Source organism: Corapipo altera, unplaced genomic scaffold, assembly GCF_003945725.1.
Source record: "Corapipo altera isolate COAL_440 unplaced genomic scaffold, ASM394572v1 61167, whole genome shotgun sequence".
NCBI lineage: Eukaryota > Metazoa > Chordata > Aves > Passeriformes > Pipridae > Corapipo > Corapipo altera.
Genome location: NW_020884949.1, coordinates 1,992,355 through 2,016,637, shown reverse-complemented (window position 1 = coordinate 2,016,637; position 24,283 = coordinate 1,992,355). Strand labels below are relative to the sequence as shown.

Here is a 24,283-nt window from a genome sequence, read left to right as displayed (position 1 = left end):
ATTTGTCCTGAGTACATGGAGGCCTGGATGAAAAAGCTGGATGGGTTCATTGTTTCTCCTTTCCCTGTGTAAGCACATATGTCAGAGGCTGGCAAAGTTTACTGCTGCCCACCTGGAGCCTGAAATTTGACAGCCCCATGAGAAAGAGGGAAAGGGAATGGAGCAATCTGTATGGACCTGTATTGATAATGCTTTGATTTGTGCCCTTCTCACTTTAAGAAGGAGAGGGAAATACTATAGCACTATCAAACTTTTAGACTCACAACGGAAAGAAGTATATTTACCTTCTCCATTTCTTCAGCTTTCCAACTGGAAATTTTTTCCTGTTTGATGCTGTCGAGCTTCCCATTCTTTATGAAGCTCAGTAGCTGAGAACTTTCTAAAGGGGCAGTGGAACAGAGAAACTGAACCTCACTGAAAATTATCCCATAGTGCTGATAGTACTGCTTTGGAAATCTAGGTAGTTTCTTGTAAAATATAAATGAGAAATGTGGAAGATGATGGTATGTTTTGTGTAAAGCTGGTGTTACTAGCACCTGGAGTACATTAAAGACAGAATCTTTTAATGCTGAGGGAAAACATACATCGGGGCAAACAAGGTAATCCAGTATCTCTCTCCTATATAGAAAGGAGTACATAATTTGTATCTACAGAGCCTGTCCTGTCCACAGGATTTCTGCAACCTGACTTGAATAGACATACACCTGAAATGGGAAAAGCTGAATGGGTAGTGCTTCAGTGGTGTCATCCATCTTAAGCTAAGAGATCCCTGCACAGGCTGTTGTACTGGTCTTCTTCAACTTAATGAGGATATGAACACAGATATGCTGATCTGTTGATAACTGGAAAGATTTCAGCAGGCCAACAATTGTCCCACCAAGATGTAACAACATAGATTCATACTGTTAATCAAAGGGAATTTCTGTTTAATTTTCAGAGATGAACACTTTTGAAAGCCTGCAAGAATTCTGCCCGAAAGGTGAAAGTTCCTCCTCTGAAGTAAGGAGCAGACCAAGTTAAATCTTTTAACGAGTGGTATAAAGGTGTAAATTTTATTGCCATCTCTAACTGTTCAGCCAGCTCAATACACTGACTTTGGTGATTTTCCCTTGCTTAAAATCTTCCCGGTTCCCGGTCTCCACTATAAACACCTCAGGAACGGGCAGGTAATTTATTTTTAATGATTACAGATTTCATTTCCTTTAATGATCACATCTTCCATGTTGAGGGTGTAGAAATGGATAAGTTATACAGCTCTTCTAATTCAGATATAGCTGTAGAGAGGCTTTGTGACACTGTTTGGCAATGATGACTCTCTGAGCCTTCCTTTCAGCCTTGGGATTGAAAGTGTTCAGAGAGGCTGTGCTAAAGGCAGACATAGCAAGAGCAACATTTACACAACTTCAGTTGTATGACCTCACTCTTCGAGTAGAAAAGAGGCTACTTTATTTGGGAATGAATATTTGAATTATTTGTCTTTGATCCAGTGGCATTGCACAGAAAGGCCCATTAGCATAATCATAAGTACCACTGCTGACAGACTCATGGATCCATGATCCATGTGGAGTGGCAGCCAGGTGCTATACTTTCTTTCCAACTCATCTCTCAAAGAACATCTGCAGGCATCAAGCAGAGGGCAGGGGGCAGGCCACGGACAATTGTAAACAGAAAAGATATGCAGTATTATCTGAACTGTAACTAAATCACATTAATTACACTCCAGTGAACATTCAGTGTTACTGTTGAATCTGCAAGATGGAGCCATTAATTCTTCTTGTGTAAATAAGTATTCACTGCTTGTCAATGTTCTGGCTTCTCACCCTCAGGGTGACTGGAAAAATGGGTACTTAATCAGACTATTTCTGTCTACTGTGTTTTGTGATGGAGGAGTATTTTGTCTTTGAAAAGTGTTGTTGGTTTCCCAGAAGACCTTCAATAAATCCATCCCCAAACACTGAGAAAAACCCAATATGTTATTGTATGAGGGGCATTCTTTTAAACCGCCTTGCTCCTCTTTGGCAGCAAATATATGAGCTGCTTATGTATTTGTTGCCAAAAACCAACAAAACCCAGTCTTTGGTAGGGCACCAAGAAACTGCATTTGTTGCTTACTCAAATTATTTTTTTAAATATCAGAGCCTCCTCACCATAATATGTTTTCCTTTGACCACAATTCCCATTCTAGAAGTGAAATCTGGCTCTTTTTATGATGTAAAACATTGCTTTTTAATCCAGAAAGGAAGTCCTTCAGGATCACTTCAACCATAGCTTGGCAATGAAATATTAACTCTGTGGTGGTGTCTGCTACACTTGCACAGTAGGTGAATATTATTGCAATCTCTCTGGTTCTGTCCTGAGGATTTCAGAACAGTTTTTCTAGTGAGACCCAATATTACTGTGCTCTGAGACATCACAGAAGTGTCTGAGGCCCATGATAGATCTGAATCCTCTTTCCTCATCGGTAGAACCAATGGTGGAAACGTGGGTGTTGGTTGTACTTCAAGGGTTGGACACAGTGCTAACAGGTTCAGAGCCTTAGCTTTCTTAGGGACACTATGTGGCTACTCATGACTCTTTAGTCCTTGCTAATGAGGGGGATTTAAGCCCCAACAGACTCTCATGACAGGTTTTAAATAATCAGATAATCAATTATTTCAATCAGAAATTGAAATCTCACAGAATAGTTTAAGTAAGACAAGTAATTAAAATTATGCCTAACAGATATTTTTCCCCTGCTAAAGAAAATGTTCATAAGAAAATGCAATTTCAACTCTATAATCTGAACAAGGTCATGCAAGTTGTTGGGTGTGAGTTTCTTTTTGATGAAAACTTGACTAGGATTTTTCTTTGTATGCTGTAAAACAATTTTAATGCTTGCATAATGCATCTTGCACAAACATCTAATGGCAGAACTTTTCTTAGTTCATTCTGTACCACTGACATGACAATGGCATATCCAATATAAATATACGGCATGGTAATGGATCACAGACAAGTTACTGTTTGGTGAGTTGCACTGCAACTAAAAAGCTTTGACTCATACAAGCAATCTCTTAAATGTCTTTACAGGAATCTTGAATTTATAACAGGCCTTCTGACCATCATTCAGTTAATTATTTTCATTGAAAAGTAACAGATTGCTATTAAGAGGATTAACTTGGTCATCGACAGTTGGAAGTTGTATTTAGTGATGGGTGTAATTGCTGTAGTCAGCTCTAGTGCCTCTGTATAAAAGTCTACTCACCTTCAAGGCTCCTACTGTTCCTACCTCATATTATCTGACAATGTGGAACAAGCAGAAGTCTGCTTGTGAATATATTACACAATATATTCAGTTGCAAGGATTGCTTGGGAATTTGACACAACATTGGAAAGTTGCAATACCAAAAAAGATTGGGATAGTCTGGGTCTCATAGGGAAATCTTCATTAGAAAATAGTGTGCTTTACGAAGGGAAGGTTTGCAAAGCCTTTCCAGAAAGAGGCAGGGAGTGCCAGTGGATAGCTGTGTGTGGGTAGGCAAGGCCTAAGCCAAGAGTCATGAGCTACTGCTCAGAAGCATAACGTTTCCACTGACCTATTCTGGCAGGTATCTCATCCCACAAGACTGATGTGTACCTGAGGTGGAGAGCTGCAGCTAAAAAGAGAGGAAGGTTGTATATTCATTGCAGAAATGGAAAGAAACACATATTATAAAATGACATCCTCACCCAACAAACTTCTGCAGGCTGTTCTGCAGGTCTGGGGCATGCTAAACTTTTGTTAGCACATGTATGAGGTTTTTGGGGTTTTTTTGACCCTAGCTGTCTTTACTAAAAATCTTTGAGACTTTTAGTAAAGAAGAGGTCTAGATGGGTGTTTAGTTTTCCATTTAAATCAAAGATTCTCCTAAACAAACATGAACTGGAAAATATCATGTTTTAACTATAACAGAATCTTCAATTTGTCCTTGTTTTTTGACTTGTGATATAAATAAAGTGAAATCAGTGGAAAGGTTTAATCTGATGCAATCCACTTTACATCTTTTTAGACACAAAGTATTATTTTGTTCATACTTAGCAGCTTCTGATTTTTCTAAAATGGTCCATATCTGTTCCACACATCAACAACAGTGTCAAACCCTGAACACTCCAAACTACTCATCACTGAATCAGACAGGGAGGATTGATCACTTAAGAAAACTCTGCAGCTGGGAACAAACTAGTTTCTTTCAATTGCAAACCTGCTTCTGCAGCAATCCTCTGGTACAAAAACTAACTACAGCGCTGCTTACAAATTTTGCTTGTATCTGACCACAGCTATTAAGGCATAACAAATAAAAATGATCAGAGTTTGAGCTGGCACCAGAAAGCACTGGTTTTCAGCCTAAAACTCATGTTTGCTTACTTGTTTGCTCAACATCTGTAGATAAAACCTCTGGAGCAGACTTATAAAAAGTTTATTATCACTACTTGTGCATTTCCTATCCAAAGACTTGGACAAAGTCTTGACAATAAAAGACACCATGTTTGACTGAATTTCTCATGCCATTTGGAAGATGAAGGTAGGGTGGGAGCTGAGAGAAGCAGATCTTCATATGGCATTGCTGTAAGGGTTAGGCCAACCTTTTTTCCAGGTGTGGTCTTACCAAACTTCTGCTAAAAATGTGCCGTTCCACATATGTTTGCTTTTGGGGACTGACTGGGAAACTCAGAATGATTACCTAACTCCATTTTTTGACACCAGGTCAAAACCGGTCAGTGACAATGAGATGTCTGAGGCCAAAAGGTGGTGGTTTTTTACAGGGAATTCTTTACATGGCCTCATTGGATGTGATCAAAACACCATCTGAATACACGACTTCTTGGATTAGTTGCCACTTTAGTCTCCACTCAGGCTGTGGGACTAAGTGGTAAATGAACCAGAGCATCAGCTAAGGCCAATGAAGGATCTCACCTTGCAGGCGTAACAAATGAAGCTACTGGGAGCCCTTTTGGTCTGGCAAGGACAGACAGCCCACAGTTCTCAAGTGGTAGTCAGTGGCTGTGTTCTGAGGTATACTGGTTGTGAGCACTGGCACATGAACAGACCTCAATATGACACTGTACAAATGGTCATGCATGACCGCAAAGATGAAACCTTCCTTCTAAACTGTCTGAGCCAACAGACAGTTATAAATTGTGCTTTTTAATCCTAAGCATGCAAGAGATTAGACCCATCACAAACTCTTACAGATCAGAGGAACTCAACATTGTTATACAGTAGGGTTCAGACACGGCTCTACTGATACTATGCAAAACGTGTTCTCCACATAAAACAGACACAGGTGCAACCATAAATCCCATCACTTAAACAAAAAAAAAATCTGTAATAAAATTAAACACCTTTAACGTCTGAATTTGTTTCCATGACTTGTGTGTGAAACCTAAGTACTCTATACCACAGAGCTACCTATGACTTTCAACAAAGATATTTAACATACAACATGTTTTTCCAGACCAAAAGAAGAGGAATTTAGGTTAATTTAATAGAAAAAATAAAATATGGAATAACATTGATTTTGGCCATTATCAATTACAACAGAACTACCCTATTTTACAAATAACAACTGAACATTTTACACATGTACAGTATTTTTTCAGTAAAAATGAATTTGATTAAAACAATGTGTCAGATTTTTTAAAGAAAACAAAGTTATTAATTTCTTCTCTATAATAGTGTTAGAGACATTTGTAAGTATCCAAAAAAATTCTTTACAATCCATTACATAATTAAATCTCAATAATGAATATATATTTATATATAATATATATAATATTAACTTAAACTTTGAAAGCATTATGTTCTAGTTAAACATGTTATACTGAGAAATGAGGCAGCAACAGACTAGTAGTTAAACTAGCACAAATTTGAATGTTTTTCTGGAAATTTGTAATGGGCACCAAAGGAGCCTGACTGCCCCCTGTCATACTGAACCAGGTTGTAATAGTTTACCTGTTCCCTGCTGAAGAGGACATTACCTACAGAAGTTTGTATCCATTCATTTGTAAAGCCTCCACAATAATTTTTGATAATTTTTTATCCCCTTTATTTTCCAAGATTTACGTTCTTAGATTCAATCCATTCTCTGTTTGTATGTCCTGGAATGCTGAAAAAGACACTTTGTATGTTTTAAGTATTATCCCCTGTAAACAGTATCTTTGCAGTTCAATTTTCTGTTTCCTGTGAAATGGCTGTCTTTTGAACTGTACGCTGAGTGAAGCTGATGAAGACATATTAAACAGAAATTTGTACTGGCAGCCATGTGCCGGGGTAGGAAAGAGTGAGGCTGGGTCACTTTTCTCATCACCCAGGACCATTTTACAGTGAGGTAACTTCATTGGCCTCACGAGGACTATTCCTGCTGAAATTTCTATTGTGAGCAGTTAAAGCAGATTCAGGCCCATCACGACACCAAGAGAACCACTGGTTTACTGCCCTTTATGCAATTATACCTGGAGTTGTATTTGGCACAATTATAAATTCAGTCCTGTAAACACATCCTTTCACACACAGTCACACTGGCATTTACATATGGGCACTACGAAATAGTTCCACATATCTGTATGATAATATCCCCTTTTTTAAAATGAACATTACAAGACAAAAATAATTTATGAATACTTCTTACATGTTAGCAATGTTTTCTGACTTCTGAGCATATACATTACTCTCACTTATGCAAATCAAGAGAAGTAGTATCTCCTAAACCTGTCCGCTACAGGAACAATTTTTTTTAAGTTTGTTTGAAATAGCTTTGACAATTTAAAAAAATAAAATAAAAATCCTAGCATATCTGTTAATAAGCTAGCTGTCTAAAACTGAAATCTATATGACCAAAACCCCATTTTGGGCAAACATATATACATACTGCATATGATAAAAAAACCCAGCATACAGCAGAGGAAGCAAGAAAGAAATGTGTTCAGAAATGTTCACTTTTCATTTTTTAAAATACTATTACAAAAGGGGCAGAACTTAGTCCTGCACTAATGATGTTTCTGATCCCCTCAGGAACTCAAGTTCCCCCTGTCAATACACACTGCACAAAAAAAGACTAATGCAAACTTTTTTGTATTGTTTAGTTTTAATCCATGTAAACTTGTGTTGTATTCTTGAAACACTCTTTAAACATCTTGAAGTGGAAAGCAGCAGGAAAAAAAGGGAAGAAAAAGGACTTTCAAAAAACAGGATAATCCTAAGGTTGACAGGAAATCAAATCAAGAGTTAAATGTTAATTTTGGCATCAGATGCTTTGGTCACACAATACTGACTCTGCGATCCTGGATGCTCAGCTCTAGACACCCAGTTATGAAAGGTAGGTGTGTTGTAGTTTTTCCATTTAAGTTCCAACAAACAGTTCACCATCTCCCCAGCCAAAGAAGAGGGAGAGAGAGAAACGTGGTTTTCTTTCTTTCCTTTTTTTTTTTCCTTTTTTCCTTTTTTCATTTTTCAATAATATGGATTAATCTATAAGTCTATAGGAGCAGGAGGATGCTGGGAGGTGTCATTTTACCCCTTTTGTTTACATGTTCTGCAACACAACTGCTGAAGCACTTTCCGCTGGCAGAGATTGTTCTTTTTCACCAGCATACAGAATCCTCCCTCGGCCCAGGACTCTTCCGTGGCTTCCAGAGGGTAGCAGCAAGAGAAGGAGGAGAGGTTGAAGATTTGGAGAGCATGGCGTGTACAATGGAGGAAGGTTTAATTGGTCAGACAGGTAGATTTGGTTGAAGAGACCATTCAAGGGCAGGTAGCATATAGGAAATTTGGTCCATCAAAAGGAATTCCAGTCAACAGCATTTTTTTTTTTCAGGGAGAGGTATTGTGTGGTCCGACAGGGAATGATTTGTATCCATTTGTGAAAAGGAAAAAAAGATTAGAAAGAGAATAATTAGAAAACAGTGATATTTACAGCAAAGGAATTTGTTCTCAATTTTAATGAATCAAAAGAATAAAACAATCAAACCACAGAAAAAGAGTAAAACATTGTCAACAGAAATACAAATCCTGTAGAGTGAGTTAAACTAGTAACCAGTGCTTGATTGTAATGAGACCCTCTCTGCTTTGTAAATTAACAGGAAAAAAAATTGCTTCTAATTTTCCTTAGCTCTCCTACACTGTTGAGAAGACATGGTGTGTGGTGTGATCCATCATGGTGCACTGCAATTGCCTGAAGGCCAGCAAACCGATGTGTTGCTCTCATGAGAGCTGCATTGGGAAGAATGGTAGAGATAGTACTGAGACGGGGTCTTGGGCAACTTCACGTGTATGTGACTGAAGTTGCATGCGTGTAAATGAAGATGGATTTATCCAGCCATAATAAAGACCAAGCTGGTATCTCAAATGTTTGCATTGTAGAAATCAATTGCAATACCATATTGAGACCACTGTTATTCAAAATTCTTAGCATTACGCTTCTTCTTCATTTCTCTGTCTATATCTGGCTACTTCTGGAATTGCTCTAGATTACAATGACTCTTCCAATCTCCTGATGCAAAAAAGTCTCATGACTAATTTACCAACACCTGTAATGTAACTTTACAATGGACAGGGTATTTTCAAAGTTTGGAGGACTAAATTCCAACAGGAACTGTGAGGGTCCACAGAAAGAAGACTTTCACCTGTGCCCTTTCTTTTTTCTTTTCAAGTCTTTGGTAAAACTCTTACTAAATCCAGTGGAAACAAGCTGGACCCAAGAATCACTGTTAACTTTTACTGTGTCTGATGTCACATATCTTCTTGGACTTCATTCTGGTGTGATTTTCCTGTTGGATTGCACTTAGTGGGCTCTATCTACAAGTAATTCACACAGTAACATCTTCAGGGAAGCACAATGTTATCTAAGTGTCTCTGTAATTGTGACATTTAAAAGGAATGAATATTAGCGAATAATTATGCCAATTATATGCAATAAGAATGCTACCTTGGTTGGCACAAAGAATTTGGAGGAAGTTCAAATCACTCTAAATTGTATGCTCCCTATTTCAGAATTCTTTTGTTCTCACCCTTTCACACAATTCAAGCAATACTGCAGGCACTTTAAATCATTTTTACTTACCAGCATTTTCACAGTTGAAGTCGTGAAATAGATAAATGTAATAGTAAAATTAATAGTACTCTAGAGTCTTCATATAAAAATCTGTTGAAAGCATTGGCTTTGAAAAAATGCTAAGGAAGGAAAAATAGGTTGTTGGCAGGGGGAAAAAATGATATTTGGAAAATTCAGGTAAAGTGGATGTGACTAACCTACACGCAAATGTAGTGTGCTCCTTTTCATACACCTGAAAAACTTAAAAAATGTAACTCAGACTTTAAACCAACACTCAGAGAAGAAAAGAAACAGACCAAACCAACCCAATACACATAAAAGAAGAAGCTGGCAGTGGTAAAATGGATCTTTGCAGAGAATAGCACTTACCATCCTTGCATACTGTTCCCATCACGCAAGCACCAGTGTCTAGGTTATAGCCACTTGGACAGCTTGTACAGTTTCTATCTCCTTGACCACTACAGTCCAAACAGCTGGTATCACATCTGAAAGACAATGGCAGCAGTTGGTCCTCCAGCCCCATCACATACAAGAGTTTCTAGATACCTTTTCTGTATTGAAAAGGATTGTTTGCTGTTTCTAGAGCTGTCAGGTGCTACAATATTGCTACTACTAATAATTATGATGATATAAAATTAGCTACCCCTGCAACCCAGTCCTGCATCTTTCCATCAACTTTCTATTCAAACCTTTTTACTAAATAGCTGCATTATTCTAGTGTTTTGGAACTATGCAGAAATGATCAACAAAAAGTACTAAACTGATCGTGCATACACGTGCCAAAAAGGCATGAGGAAAGCTGCAGGATAGAATGACTGACGTGCTGCCCAGTCCTTTCAGAACCCGACTCCATTGTATTTTCATTGCATTTTGATTATTTTTTTTGTGTGGAATATACTTAAACACATGGTGATTCCCTTCCCACCCCGAATTCAAAGTGAGTCAACAAACAATATTTGTTTAATGAAGAATGGAATAAAAAAAAATCCCTTCCTTACACAGCACAACTTTGTCCAAGATTTCTCCAGCCTTTTGTACACTGAGTCAGATAAGCTATCCTGGACAGTACTTTAGAAATATATTTCTGCTATATTTGTGAATATGTAGTGTAAGAACTAAAATGGTCTTTATAAATAGTAATTAACTTGCAATTAAAAACCCCCTAGTTTGACTATTTTTGTTTGCTACTAAGAAATGCAGATCCTCTGTCAGATTTGTAAATTTTATACTTTTTCACTGCAGACTGTTTAAACTGAAGGTCAAACTTTAAAGAAAACTTTACAAGAAAAGTAAAGTCACACTTTAGAAGAAAAAACACTTTCAGAAGACCTATATGAGTATAAATCAGATTAAAATAAAAAACAATAACAACAACAATAATAGTAACAATAATAATAGCTTTTCCATCACCTGCTTAGCATGCAATATATTTTTTCTACTTTTGAAGTCAACAGTATTTTATCTTCTCATAAATATTATCTTTTTCAACAGTGTAATAGCTACTATGCTGCCAAACTTCAGATACATTAGCCACTGATCATACCTTTTGCAGCTTTTGTATCCACTTTCAGTAGAGTGATCAAGGTAATAACCACTACTACAGGACTGCACACATCTTCCATCTTCCATAAAATAACCCTGTGTGCAGTTTATACAGGCATCTACTCCAGCACCTTAGACCACAGAGAAATTGTTAGAATGCATGTACGTTGTTAGAATAAACAGTATTACATAATTTCAGTGTACCTTTTTCTGAAATAAATGACTCTTTGTAGTTCTAAAGCTCCTACAAAATCTAGCAAATGGAGGGCATTATTGTAAATCATAATAAGTTCTATCAAAATTTAAAAAAAGAAAGATTTAAAAAATCTAAAAAACCCAACCAATCAAAAAAGGATTGTATAAACTCTTTAAATTAAAAACCTTGATTTCCATGCTAGCCAAAACAAGTTTACCATATTAAAATATATTAAAAAGCTACCAAGAGAATGAAGTGTTCACATACATACAATCACTCTTTATACTGTAACTGCGATAGAGTGGAATAAAATCAGAACTAAAATCCTACAGGAAAGAAAATTACACAAATGATGGGGTACCTGCACATGTTGCACAAGAACGGTGGCATGTTTCACATTCTTTGCCATTATGGTATTTTCCTTCTTCACAGCGGATAGCACATTTAGTACCATGCAAGCTATTGTAAAAAGGAAAAAGTGCACAGTGTTTGGGCAGATAGATGACAACAAGAACATGTACAATCCAGTAGTTCTCTTTTAATCAAAGAAAAATACAGATATTCCGATTCATTACCTTCCTTCATTGGTCATATTTTATAAATTTAGAGACATCAATCACTTCAAGTGGGAATGAAAAGCAGTTTTGCCCATGGGGAAATACAGAAGTTGTTTACAAACTCCTTGTAAATACTACCAAGTAACAGGGGACAGACAAAAAATGAACAATGACAAAAACCACTAAAAATTCAGGGATGTAAAATGTAATTATCGATGAGGAATTTGGTAAAGGGTCAGCATCACTGTATTAAAAAAAATGCTAAGGGACTTGTTAATACTTCTCTCTCATGCTTCTCTGAAAGACCACCAGGATCTCCTGATACTATGCTACACCATAGGTTAAGAACACATTCATAGTGAAAGAAACCACAATCTCTGCAACAGCAGTTTCCCTTGAAACCTCCTAACTGAATGCCAGTTCTGTGTGTCTTGTGAGATTTGTCAAGATTACAGCTGGAGGTATTCTGCCTGCAGGCACTTTTGAGAGAGCACAAAAGTAACAGAAGGAAAAGAAATAGCACAGAGAGTCACACTTTCATGCATTCTTCTAAGGACTGTTTATTGCTTTCGTGCTATAAGGTGCCTATAGCAGTTTGTTGGTTTTGGGTTTGTTTTTTAAAATTTATTTATTTTTTAAACTAGGACTTCTCTGCCATGTTTACCATCTTCTGTGGAACTTCAGCGTTCATCCAATTTAACACTTTCTCTAAAAATGCTCTTCAGCTCTGGGGTTTACCACCCTGAGTGCTAACATGTTCTACAGACTGGATCCAGCAAAAGTCAGGTACGCTCAGCACCACTGGAAATTTTCAAGAGTCTACACAGTCCCAGTTTAGAAAGCAAACTATCAATTCAACAGAACTAACAACTCTTGCTTTCCTGTTATTTTTCCTCAGTCATACACCTCAAAGAGCTTTACAAGGCACATAGCATTATCATGTTTTTACAGATGGGAAAACAAATAATTTGCCCAGGTTTATTTAGTGGGTCAGTAATGGAGCAACACTGGAATCCAGGCCTCTCAAGACCCACTCAAAGAAGGCTCTGCCCATTGATAACTCTGCCAAGAAAATGCTGAAAGATCTGAAGAACTATGCAGTACGAAATGCATGTTCTGCAAGGCTCCATTTATCATCCACACAGATGGTGTTTTTTAAAAATGCTACCAAAATTTACCCTCAGTTTGCTAATATTGCCCAAGAAAACATGAAGGTTGGGTTCTTTTGATTTTTTTTTTTGTATTTCAATTTCAATAAAGAAATCCATCTACTGATGTTCTAGAAAAAAAATTGAGCTTTTATTAAGACATGAAAATCCACTTTACTGGGGGCTAAAACCTTGGTGTTAAAACGTTAACACAAGGCTCATATTCTGAAAGAATATCCTATACATATAGAATACTGACTTCATATTTTTTTGTGGCACTAAGTCAGCATACATTCTATCATGAATGTTGCAAGATTCTTGACTTTCGCTGCTTGGATCAAAAGGTCATTCATTCATAAAGAAGCCTGAAATATGTACTGCTGTTTTGTAGGTTTTACCTATCATTTTCAAGAATGATTAAGTTCCCCTATGAAGAAAAAAAATCTCCACTACTGTCTAAAATATGTGAACACTATACAGTATAGAATTGAGCCTGAGGTACTTGAGATAAGCGAATGATCGGATATAAGAAGAAATACAATACAGATAAGAAAATAATTTCTGACTACCACATGAACGAATTAGAAAAATTATTATAATTCATCAGTTCTACCTCTAAAATTACCCTGCACTGACATACTGTAGGTCAAAAAAGTAAAGAAGCCAGCTTTCCACATGACTGTGACTTTTATGTTATCTGAAATGAAAGGCCTTCTAAAAATCAGTTGTTAGCCAAACTGGTACACAAGAAAATATGATATTACAGACTAAACAGTATTGTAACAGTTGACATAAAGGCCATCAAGGTTAAATAGCTATCAGATGTTCTTCCTTGTGTATCCACAGCCTTGTATACCTCTTCTGGTATTATGTTTAGTGACATCCATAATTTACTTACCTTAGGCCATGTCTGCATTCTGTGCAGATTTGGAATTCAACACAGGTCTTACAGTTTTCACTACATTTTCGACAAACAACCTTATCTACAAAAGAAAAAAGCCCAGAAAGCCTTGATCAGTTTTGTCTGATAAAACTGTATGAATATATTATTGCATGACCTACTGCTTTCTAATTTGACATCATCAAGCTAGACTGAAATAGCTAAATTCTGCCTAGCATTACCTTTTTCCATCAAACATTGAATGGTTTACTGTATTTCTATACATCTGAACTAATAGCTGTACTCTGAGAAAAATATGTTTTAAGGTCATTATAAAGTTTCCTAAATATTTTAAATTTACATTCGCAATTTATAATATGGACTTAAATAATCTTCTCATATAGCAGTGATATGCAGTAATGCTATGCCATGTGTTCAAGAGGCTGTCCTGCAGGCAGTCTGTCCTCCTCCTGATTTCATGCTAAGAGACATACCTGTATAAACAGATCTCAGTTTAACAAAGTAAATATATGAATTACTTAACACCTACCTTTTAATCTCAAGAGCTCCCTTTAACAAATGTCTCTATCTCTTCAGCCCTGCTGTCTTTTGAGATTCAGTGACATGTACCTTTCTGAGAAGAAAAACCCAATTTTCCCATTTAATCCCAAATTTTCATCTATCCATTTTAATTATGTGGAAAGGAATTACCTCTACTGTAGTTCTCACTTAGTGAAAATAGAAAAATTAAGGTAGGACATGTTTTTACTAATTCTCAAAAATAAACACACAGCTTCATGACAAGAAAGCAAAAGGCTAGGCACCCAGATGAACAAAGCTCCTGAGAACATATTTATCTTCTAAGGAGTGTCTAAAGATAATCAAAGTCACTGCAGTTTTAAGCACAGGTTTAAATGTATGTGAAAGTATTTTTGCTAGCCAAAGCTGGAAATTAAACATGGTCAGTCTCTTGGCAATCACAGGAGGAAGCTGAAGGTAGGTATCAATCATGGCAGAGGATTACTGCTCTTGGGCTGTCACTTGCCTCAATTCTGCTACTGTTACTGCCAGTCACTCCCAGATGAAAAGATATCCTGCCACTAAACATGGTTTTTAAAATAATGGAACATTTTTCATGAGATTCTTGATCACACTTGGTAACAATATAATAAGAAGAACAGAATAAAAGAGAGAGATACATCAACATACACTTTTCCTACCCATAAGTATTCCAGCAACCTCCCCAGATCAAATTCTGTAGCCCACAATACGAAAACAACAAGAAATACTAACTCTTATCCAGGTAAAACCCATCAGGGCAGCTGGTAATACAGCTATTGGTTACTTCATTCAGGTAGTAGCCAGATTTACAGGTCATACACTGGTCATTATGGCCTCCAACACAGGTTTCACAATTGGGTGAGCATTTTTTACATCGTTTCTTGTCTGCATTGTAGTGACCAGGTGGGCAGGTCGAAACACAGATCCTGCAGACAGCAGGGAAGAGAAGGTAGAGTTATTAATGAAATAACCTGCCACCACATTCCTGGACCATGACTGCAAAGCAGAAGTATTTCTCACCAGTTTTGCTCTTCTAATGATCACATTTACTAGCTGTAACCCTTCAAAGCATTGTGTCAACCTCCCTCTTCCCACATTTAATTCCCTACAGCATACGCTATCTCACTAGCAAATGCCCTGTCAGACAGTCATACAGTATCTTTTTTGACCATCTATATTTCTTGTATTTTTCACTTCATCATAGAAGCTGTAGTAGCTATTAGTGATATATATAAATATATATAGAGAGACAGCCTCTTATGAATAAAAAAAGGAGGTGGGGAAATAACCAGTGAAGGGTGTTCGAAAGCTGTACTTTGAATTCTGATTAGCTAGGGTTTCTTTAGCTAAGAAAATTTTTCAAATTCAGTGGAAAATGAATTATCCATGACTGCGGCAGAGAAGAGGAATAAAAGTTAGGATATACACTAAGAAATCAATAACGTAAAGTGTTTTTTCTCTTTGTGTTACCTTGTATTGTTCTTAGATTTGTAGTAATAGTGAAGACAGTCAGTACAATGATCTGGTCCTGGCCCATCACACCCTACTTTACTACATTCTGCATTGCAGGGACCTGTAATAAAGTGAGAATAAAGAGGGACAAAGGGATAAAGTACTCATTTAGTACTTCTCAAACTTTAAAACGTGGTATTTTATCGCAGAAATTTGATTACTCTGTTTCCCTGTGTTGAGGAATACATTCAGTACAGGTAGCTTGGTTTTCAAACTGCAGTGCTAGTTGCAGATTGAGCTCTGGGTGGCAGGGGGCCCAGGCAAGAGCTGTGAACTGCTGAGCCTCTGCAAAACAGAGAGCACGGGGACTTGTGGTGCTGGACAGGTGACTGGACACTCAGAGACACAGTAAGTGCCAAGGAACCCGAGCCCTTGAGACTTTCTTGTGGGCGTAAACTGTAAGAGTATAAAAGCCCAGAGTTTCCTTTGTTAGGGGTCCTCCCTCCTTAAAGGCACCCAGCTCAAGCTGTTATTTAGTTATTTAGTTGTTGCACCAAGACTGAAGTATTTTAAGGATCAGGAAGTCTAAGACTCTGCTGTGGGAAACCTAGTGTCGAGCCAGTATGGAAGCCTGGTCTGACTGTGTGAGTGTGGTGTGTTCATCTGTGAAGGGACCTTGGCCCTAGCTCAGGTGGTGCGAGTGTGACTGCCAGGGTGGCGACAGCACGGTTGGACAGGGAAGTTCCGGAACCCCCTGTTGGATTTTCAAAATAAACGGTAAATTAATTCCAACAAAAAAAAAAAGAAAAAAAAGAAAAAAAAAGAAAAAAAAGTCTTTTTAGTACCTAAAGACCATGCAATCCTGGTCTTAGTATTTATTCAGTGATTTATAATTTTTAGCAGGTGGGGCATCCTCTATAGAATTTATCAAAGAGAAACTATTTCTGGATCTGAACCGATGCTTTCTCAAGGGGTAACAAATAATTCTGCATTTTATTTGAAATACGCAAAGGTTTCTGTAAATCATAATTAGGAATAGTTAGCAAAATCACTTATAAAAAGCAGGTCAACATAAATTATGGACATAATGATCAGTGGCTACTCAGGTTACCAACTGGGTAACAACTGGTCCAAGACCCAATGAACCAGATACCAGGGGTCCCAATGCTCTGTTTGCTACACTCTGCAAAAGCCTCACATAGTACTTGCTGATTAGCAAGGCTTCCATCTCACCCACACTCATGTTGGACTTGATGATCGTTATGGAGTCATTCCAACTTGAGATATTTTATGACTCTGTGCTTCCTGTTATGGGAGGAGAGAACCATCAACTCCTGTCTTTATGCAGAAGAACAGTGCCTGTGAGTAAAGTTATAACTTTCAGGATCGCTGTTTTCTCTTGAATGAAATGAATTTGCCAGTCACCTTCAAATTTCTTCTAGCAGCTAAACTTGAAGTAAAGCGAGTTTGCTTCATATAAAAACTTAAGAAGTTAGTGACCTTTACAGCAGAGATAGCAGTGTTTCCTCACCTATTAAAACAAGGACTACTGCAGCTCTCCATCTAAAACAGAGACTGCGGAACTGACATGCTGTGGAAGGAGAATGTAAATAGTGCTCCTAATGGTGGATTACATGTGGGAAACTGCCAACTTTACTTATTTTGCAGTGCCAAAAATCTAACACTATTAAGGTTGAAACAATTCTATAGGGATCAGTGGGAAACAACACAGATGCAGAAGTTATTGTTCTTCATATATATATATATACATACACATATATGTATGTGCATATATATACACATACATATGCACATATATGTATATATATGTATATAGACACATATATACACATATATGTGCATATGTATGTATATATAGTTTTGTATTCTTATAAGCAAAACACTGTATTCTTCATAGTAGCTTAATATATAACTTTCGTCATGGCTAGGCTTTGTGAACGAAGATTTAGGAAGGCACTATCCACGTTTGTTACAGGCACGCTGGTGACTTATGAGGCCAGTACGAGATAGACATATCATAACTTTATGCTTACTCATAAGGATAAAATGAAAACACCTAACTTTAAATTGTGAAACAAATACTTCTCATCTTCGTTGAAGAATCCAATTCACTGAACATTTTATATATGCAGACTTTGAGGTCATCCTTCAACCTATTATGTGTTCAGTAAATGCTTGATCAGAGTCAATGAATGTACACACCTGAATAGTCGTCTGTTGCATAATCTTCTGTAGGGTCTTCAACTGGACTAGAGCGCACTCTTTCCACTTTCGGAAAATCATTTCTTGGAGAGTAAGGCTGGATGGATGTTCCATACAGTACTAAGGACCACTCTTTCAATTTGCCTGCAAGTTAAGTATTTTTAAATCTACTTTCAGAACTGTGTCTTACAAAAATATATCACTTTCAAGCATGATGCTGTGAGTAGGTACAGATGACATTACTCTTTAAATAAGTGTCTTCAGTGCAATACTTGTTTTACTATATGCTGAGAAAGCATATTTTCTTCAATCAGATCTTTATACTATATTTTCATTGCATGCATCTGGATTCCACTTTCTCCTCAGAGCATTATTAATTGTGCAGTAATTATTTATTATTTGAGATCTTTTAGCTAAGTAGCTGTATTCAGAATTGTGACTTAAGAAAGGGGTTACATAAGAGTACTTTTCACAGACTTATAGGACACAACTTGATAAACAGGAAGTAGCTTTTTTTAAAATCTCAAAGGAAAAACACCAGTGTCCCCACAAAACAGCATAATTTCTTATTTATTTGCCCCAGTTATTTGGCAGATATATCACTGTATTATCTGTGATCATCACTAACATTTTATCCTCTTAATACTTGAATGAAGAAAAAAAAATTGTTTGGCTGCCCAAAGCATTATCTGGCTTTTTGATAAGTTTATTTTTTGGGAAGAATAAAAAGGTTAAGGTGTATCAAGTCATCAATTCAGGCAGTCAGAACACAAAGGGTAGACTTCACATTCCCACCTTTCTGTCTACATTACTTGGTGAATTATTTGAGAAAGAGCAAAAGGACTCAGGCCTGAAATAATTCCTAAAGTAATGATGCATAAACCCCATATTCTGGCTTGAAAAGTGGAACATAAGCTTGGTATAATTCTATTCTCTTGTTCATATTTATCCGTGTTGAGATAGCTAGTTGAATTTGAAAGATCCTGTTTTGGAGGCTGTTCTGTGGTTAAAATGCTCTTCCCTTAGAACTATCATTTAATGAGAAATATAATCCAGACATCACTCTTCTAAAAAAAATATTCATGTAACATTAAATTCAATTAAATTTTATTTTAATGATACTCAATAATTTGAAATACTATTCACTTGGACTTTTTCAATCTGTGCAACCAAATTAATTTGAATCACTTTACACGTGATTTTCTCTATTTTCCCCAATGTTGTCTGGTAATCTCCATTGGCATGACAAAGACAATATGCATCTCTCTGATTTTACATGCATCCTTCAAGCAGTAAGCAACAAGTCCACTACCTGGTAGATCACAGACCAATTGTTTTAAATAGTTTATACTAGGGCTAAAGACGGAAATCTGTTATCTCCATGTATTTTGCCAACCTAATTTAATCTTTCTAAATGACAGAAAATTTCTAAATGTCATATAAAATCTTCTCTGCTCTATATTCAGTTATTGAGAAGAAACTACAGATCAGAGACTACATCACACAGCAGTTGTGTCACACAGTAGCTTCCAGTTTTTCAGAGCCGAATCAAAATATTACTTTCTTTAGAGAGACATTTAATTAAATAAATTAACTGCTGTGATGAGTCTACCTCACCTGTGGCCAAACTACTGGCTAATTACTTTGGCTGTAAAAACTGCATGAACCTTATTTTCAAATTGTTTTTTCCTATCCACATACATGTAGGTCTTAAAGCCTCAGTAGATTAAAAAGACCCAAATCACGTATTTTCTTCCTGTACAGACATGTGGGAATCAAGTTCCATCTTGAAGTCCTTTAGAGAGATCCAGCTGGGTCCTTAATGGCACTTTTCTTTTTAGACAAGAAGTCACATAGGGAGCTCATTTTTAACTGAGTATGCAGTCATCTCTACAGCCTTTTCAAAGATAGAGCTTCTCCATGTCCAGTCTCTGTCCTTTTTGTCTTTTAACCCACATCTACAGCATGTAAACCATAACATACTGGGTGTAATCAAAAAATGTGTGTTTTGCTATGTTATTCAGATCTTTTCATCCTTGTCTTGATTATGAGCCAAAGCTCACCTAACTTCCCAAGGGTTGATTGCATACTACTTCCAGAACACTGGTCAAAATATTTGCAAGAACCCACTGAAAATAACCACAGATGCTCCTAAGTGTACTGTGTATGGACTTTACACATATGGAAGGTCTTGTACTAATATTACTGTAGGAAGGATTGTCGCTTTGAATGCATATGTAATGCAAAAAAGGCAGTAAGGGGAATAATGTAGGGTCTCTCAAGAGACCAGCTGCCTTTGTTCAGTAAATAAAGAGGGGGAAAATTCATGTGACTTGCCAGCAAAGAAATGAATTTGCCTCAAGGTTGATTTAATTTGCACAATGAAATGATTTCAATAACTAAGTACATCTACAGACATGCACACTTTTATAATGAATAAATTAAGTATGCGCATTTAGACCAAATCTTTCTTTCCCCATTTTTGGCTGATTCCATCATTTAGTTTGGCTAGAATAATCCTTTCCCTGCTTGTATTTAGTATGTGTAACAAAAGTCCCATATTGTATCTAGAGGAGAAAGGGCATATCACAATGTTTCACAGTGAACACATGTCCATCTCCATAAACTCTACAGAATTAAATGCAGAAATCATATACACTACTTTTATGAACTGCACTCTGCACTTCTTGACAGGTAACAGATGTGGCATCACTTTGCCAGTGCAGGAATATGATGACACATTGCCTCTTTGTTCTCAGTTTGATTACATGAAAATGGTAACTCTTAATTATAAGACCTTTAGATAGCTAAAGAAACACATGCATAGAACACGAACAAGAAAGAAGTATGATGGAGAAATCAAGTGTGATAAACTGGAGAGGCATCATAAATTGTGTTTAAGCACCTTTTGTTTACTTCATGTTCTGTTCAGTGTGGAGACTAATCCCAAAATGCCCAAACAGCTGAGTTTATCCACCACTAATATACGACAGGCACTTCCAAATCTTTTTGAACAGAAGAGTTACTAGACAGCTTCCAGCAGAAGGCAAACACTGCTCTGGAAAGATGGGGATGTATTACTAGACAGTATATAATGAACTAGGATGCAAATTCACAACCACACTGTATCTTATGAAATCCAAATGCATGTAAAAACCTAAATAGTCTCACAAGCAGTGTTTCACATTGTGGTTAAAAGAAAGTAGAGAGTAAGCTCTCTAGCAGGATTCTTTTAGATTAGCTTCCTCCACACACCCTAGTTGGGCAGGTCTACTTTCTCCAAATCCCCTGGCCTTATTGTGTCTTTTCTTCAAGGTTTGCATGTTTAGGCTTTAGTTCTTACAGAGCAAAAGAAAGCCGTTCCACGAGATTAGCCACTGCAGCATTGAGAAGAATATATGTAAAGTATTGAAACCAATAAATTGGTAAGACCTATACAACTACATATGTAAACCAGGAGTGTGCAACATGGGCTTTGAAGTGTAAAGCTGGAAATGTACTTGGCCACTTTGAGACTGTCCTGGTGATGTAAAAAGGCTACAAAATACGTCTGAAGAATAGCCCACATTAAAAATTTGCAAAATAACTCCATGCTACCTCTTTTTTAGTGAAGGGTGTGTGCCAGGAAAGAGAAAACAAGGGAAGAGCTGAAATGCGTTGCTCTGCAGTTTTTCTTCATGCCTGTTGGATGAACTATTGGCTTCTGGTACACATAAAGGTGAAGAGATACCCTAACTTGTCCTTCACACTAGAGATGTTCCTGCACATGTCAGGAATGAAAAGTGCAAGATGGAGTTGAAAAACATTAATTTTTGTCTCTTTTTAGTAATCTGGTTAAAATTAAAACTACTTAGTTGTTGCTTAATGGCTCCCCTCTATCAAATTCTAAAGCACTGAAAATTTAAAAAAACACCAAACATCACACCTCCTCATGAAACCCTGAGCAGTTCTGCTTATAGTCTACGGCTGCTTTTCTAAATGAGTGCCCCTTTTTAGTGTACTGGAAACTTTGCTTCTCCCTTAGTGGTGCAATTAACATCACTTGGCTAAGAACCTTTCACCACTGTAAAGCTATTGTGAGAAGTGATCAGTGGTGATAAAGTGAAATGAAATACTGGCAATGCTAGTGTTTCCTTCCAGAGCTCTAGGGGATGATAATCAGAATTTTCAAAAGGTTGTGCCTAAAGTTAACCACACGACTATACAGATAACATTTAAATAACGCTGGCCATAGTGTAAATAGTTACCACAGACCAAAAGTTGTTCGCTGCTCAGTAATTTTGAAAATCATATATTATCTTGGTCTTCATTAGGGACTTATTAACCTCATATTATGTAAAACCATTTCAAAATTTTTGGCTTATGACTGCTGGTTTACTATCCTAAAAAAACTAAAATCAGTTTATGCAGACAACTGAGTCAGGCAATAAGAGAAGATGATTCAACAGACAGACAGAAAACTTTCCTAGAAAGTTGAGATTGACTATCAGAACATGACAGAGTTAAAGCAGAGTAGAAATAAAGAACTAAAATTCTCATTCAATTTAAACAACAGCAGTTGAGTGAGACTGATCTGTGTGCTAAGATTTTTTAAGACAGAAAATCATCTAAGCCACATAAAATCTGGACTTCCGTTTTGTCATAATTTTGAAATGAGTAGGTTCATTTTTGTCCAAAGTAAAACATATAAAGCCAATTGAATTTGGCCTACGCACTAACTGGAATAGGAAGGAGACTGGACAATTCTGTGATCATACATTAGAATTCCTCCTGAGCCCTGGTTTGTTCTAAGTCATGACGGAAATAGTCCCACTGAGTCTGTAAGCTGCAGGAGTGACTGGACACCCTGACCTCCCAGAAACGCACATTTACCTTGAACAGGTGAACTACACAAAGGCTTCTTTCCAATCTGATTAATTTAACAAGCCAAATTTCAATAAAGAGGAAGCCAAAGTACTTCATCCCTATATCTGGTGACAGAAACATTAAGGGGCCTTTCTCAGTCAAAGTAGAATTGAAACAATTAACATTCTTCTAGAATAGTCAACTACATGCACATGGCCTATTATGCTAGACTTTCTGATTTTAAACTCAAAGCCTTTAAGCACTTCAGTTCACATTTTAGTCAATGTTTATGTATGCTTTTTCATGTAGTAGAAACAACAGAAGTACTTATACTTACCAAGGCTCATTTGAATAATTTTAATGACTTCCAATAACCTACCAACTTAAGAACAAACACACTTCAATATCCTCTATTAATGAGTTCACAGAGATATATTTTTAGAGCTTCTAATACTTCCAGTTAACATCTATGTCTTTAGGATTCAGAATCTATTTTTAGGAAATAAGAAAACTTACTGCTTTGTGAGTTTATTTAGCTGCCTGAGATGGAATGCCTCCTTTACTTCACTGAATTATTGTCCTGGTTTCAGCTGGGATAGAGTTAATTTATTTCCTAGAAGCCGGTACAGTGCTGTGTTCTGGATTTAGAGGGAGAATAGCACTGATAATGCACTGATGTTTTAGCTGTTGCTAACTAGTGCTGACTTTAAGTCAAGGACTTTACAGTTTCCCATGATCTGCCAGGAAGCAGGTGCACAAGAAGCTGGGAGGAAGCATGGCCACAATAGATAAAATAACCTAGCCAAAGGGATATTCCATAACATAGAATATCATGTCCAGTATGTTAACTGGGGGGAAATAGCTGGGAGATGATGATGGGAGTCAGGGTCTGGCAAACAACTGTATTATGCATCATGTGTTTTTCTTGTGGTTTATTTCCCTCTCTCTTTTTTTATCTCCATTTTCATTACTAGGATTATCATTAGTATTATTAATATCACTATGATCGTATTTTACTTTATTTCCATTATTAAACTGTTCTTATTTCAATCCACAGGTTTTACCGTTTTCTGATTCTCCTCCCTATCCCACTGGATGGGGGGTGGTAAGCGAACAGCTGCATAGTACTTATTTGTCAGCTGGGGTTAAACTACAATTATAAACTAAGTTTATTGGTAATGTCATTGTAATCTTAAATATATTTCACAGCACAATTCTTATAATTAGTTTTTATTTATCAGGAAGCAGTAATCAACTATATTTGCCACATTCAATGTTATGACATTCTGACATGAAATCCAATCAGAGTGTTAACTTAGATTTAGTGATAAATGATTTCCAATAAATCAGTAATATCATCTCTTTAAACTGTTTTAATCTAGATTATTTGCTTAAATTACATTTCACCTTTGAATATTTTTATTAAAGGGTTTCCACCTACTTTGATGTGGGATTCCAAAGGAGGGACTATATTCACTATTCATACATAACAGTGGCATTTTTGTCTGAGTATAATGTACCTAATTCAAAATAGTTTTTAAAGTTTGACTTTTCAGTAAATCCAAAAGCACGTATATGCCTATCACTCATAACTTTATCTCTCATAATCCCTTATATAGCAAATATAAGTAAGCATGTACTCCCCTGAGCCTCTTTTAAATCGCTTCTCCCAGTCTCCATTTCTTTCAAAGAGCTCATACTGAAATATGTAAATGAAACTGAAACGTGCAGTGGGAATTAAAAGAAGAAAAAGTGCCTGCAGCCCCAAAAAATCTTCTAGGAGCATGGTTCATGAATGGATAAATGCCAGG

General features: G+C 36.8%; 1 protein-coding gene across 6 annotated transcripts in view; it reads right to left on the bottom strand.

The window, feature by feature from the left end:
* The window catches only part of PCSK5 (proprotein convertase subtilisin/kexin type 5), a 257,241-nt gene that overhangs the window by 61,168 nt on the left and 171,790 nt on the right, over positions 1-24,283 (bottom strand). For 5 of the 6 annotated variants that reach the window (XM_027662913.1, XM_027662918.1, XM_027662916.1 and 2 more), the window contains 7 exons: positions 17,628-17,771; positions 15,423-15,525; positions 14,685-14,878; positions 13,410-13,494; positions 11,168-11,265; positions 10,612-10,741; positions 9,438-9,553 (listed from right to left, as the gene is read on the bottom strand). In XM_027662913.1, the coding sequence (XP_027518714.1) occupies positions 9,438-9,553; positions 10,612-10,741; positions 11,168-11,265; positions 13,410-13,494; positions 14,685-14,878; positions 15,423-15,525; positions 17,628-17,771 (870 nt within the window). Of the gene's footprint in view, positions 1-7,084; positions 7,645-9,437; positions 9,554-10,611; positions 10,742-11,167; positions 11,266-13,409; positions 13,495-14,684; positions 14,879-15,422; positions 15,526-17,627; positions 17,772-24,283 lie in introns of those variants that run through there. The other variant, XM_027662919.1, reaches the window with a different exon arrangement.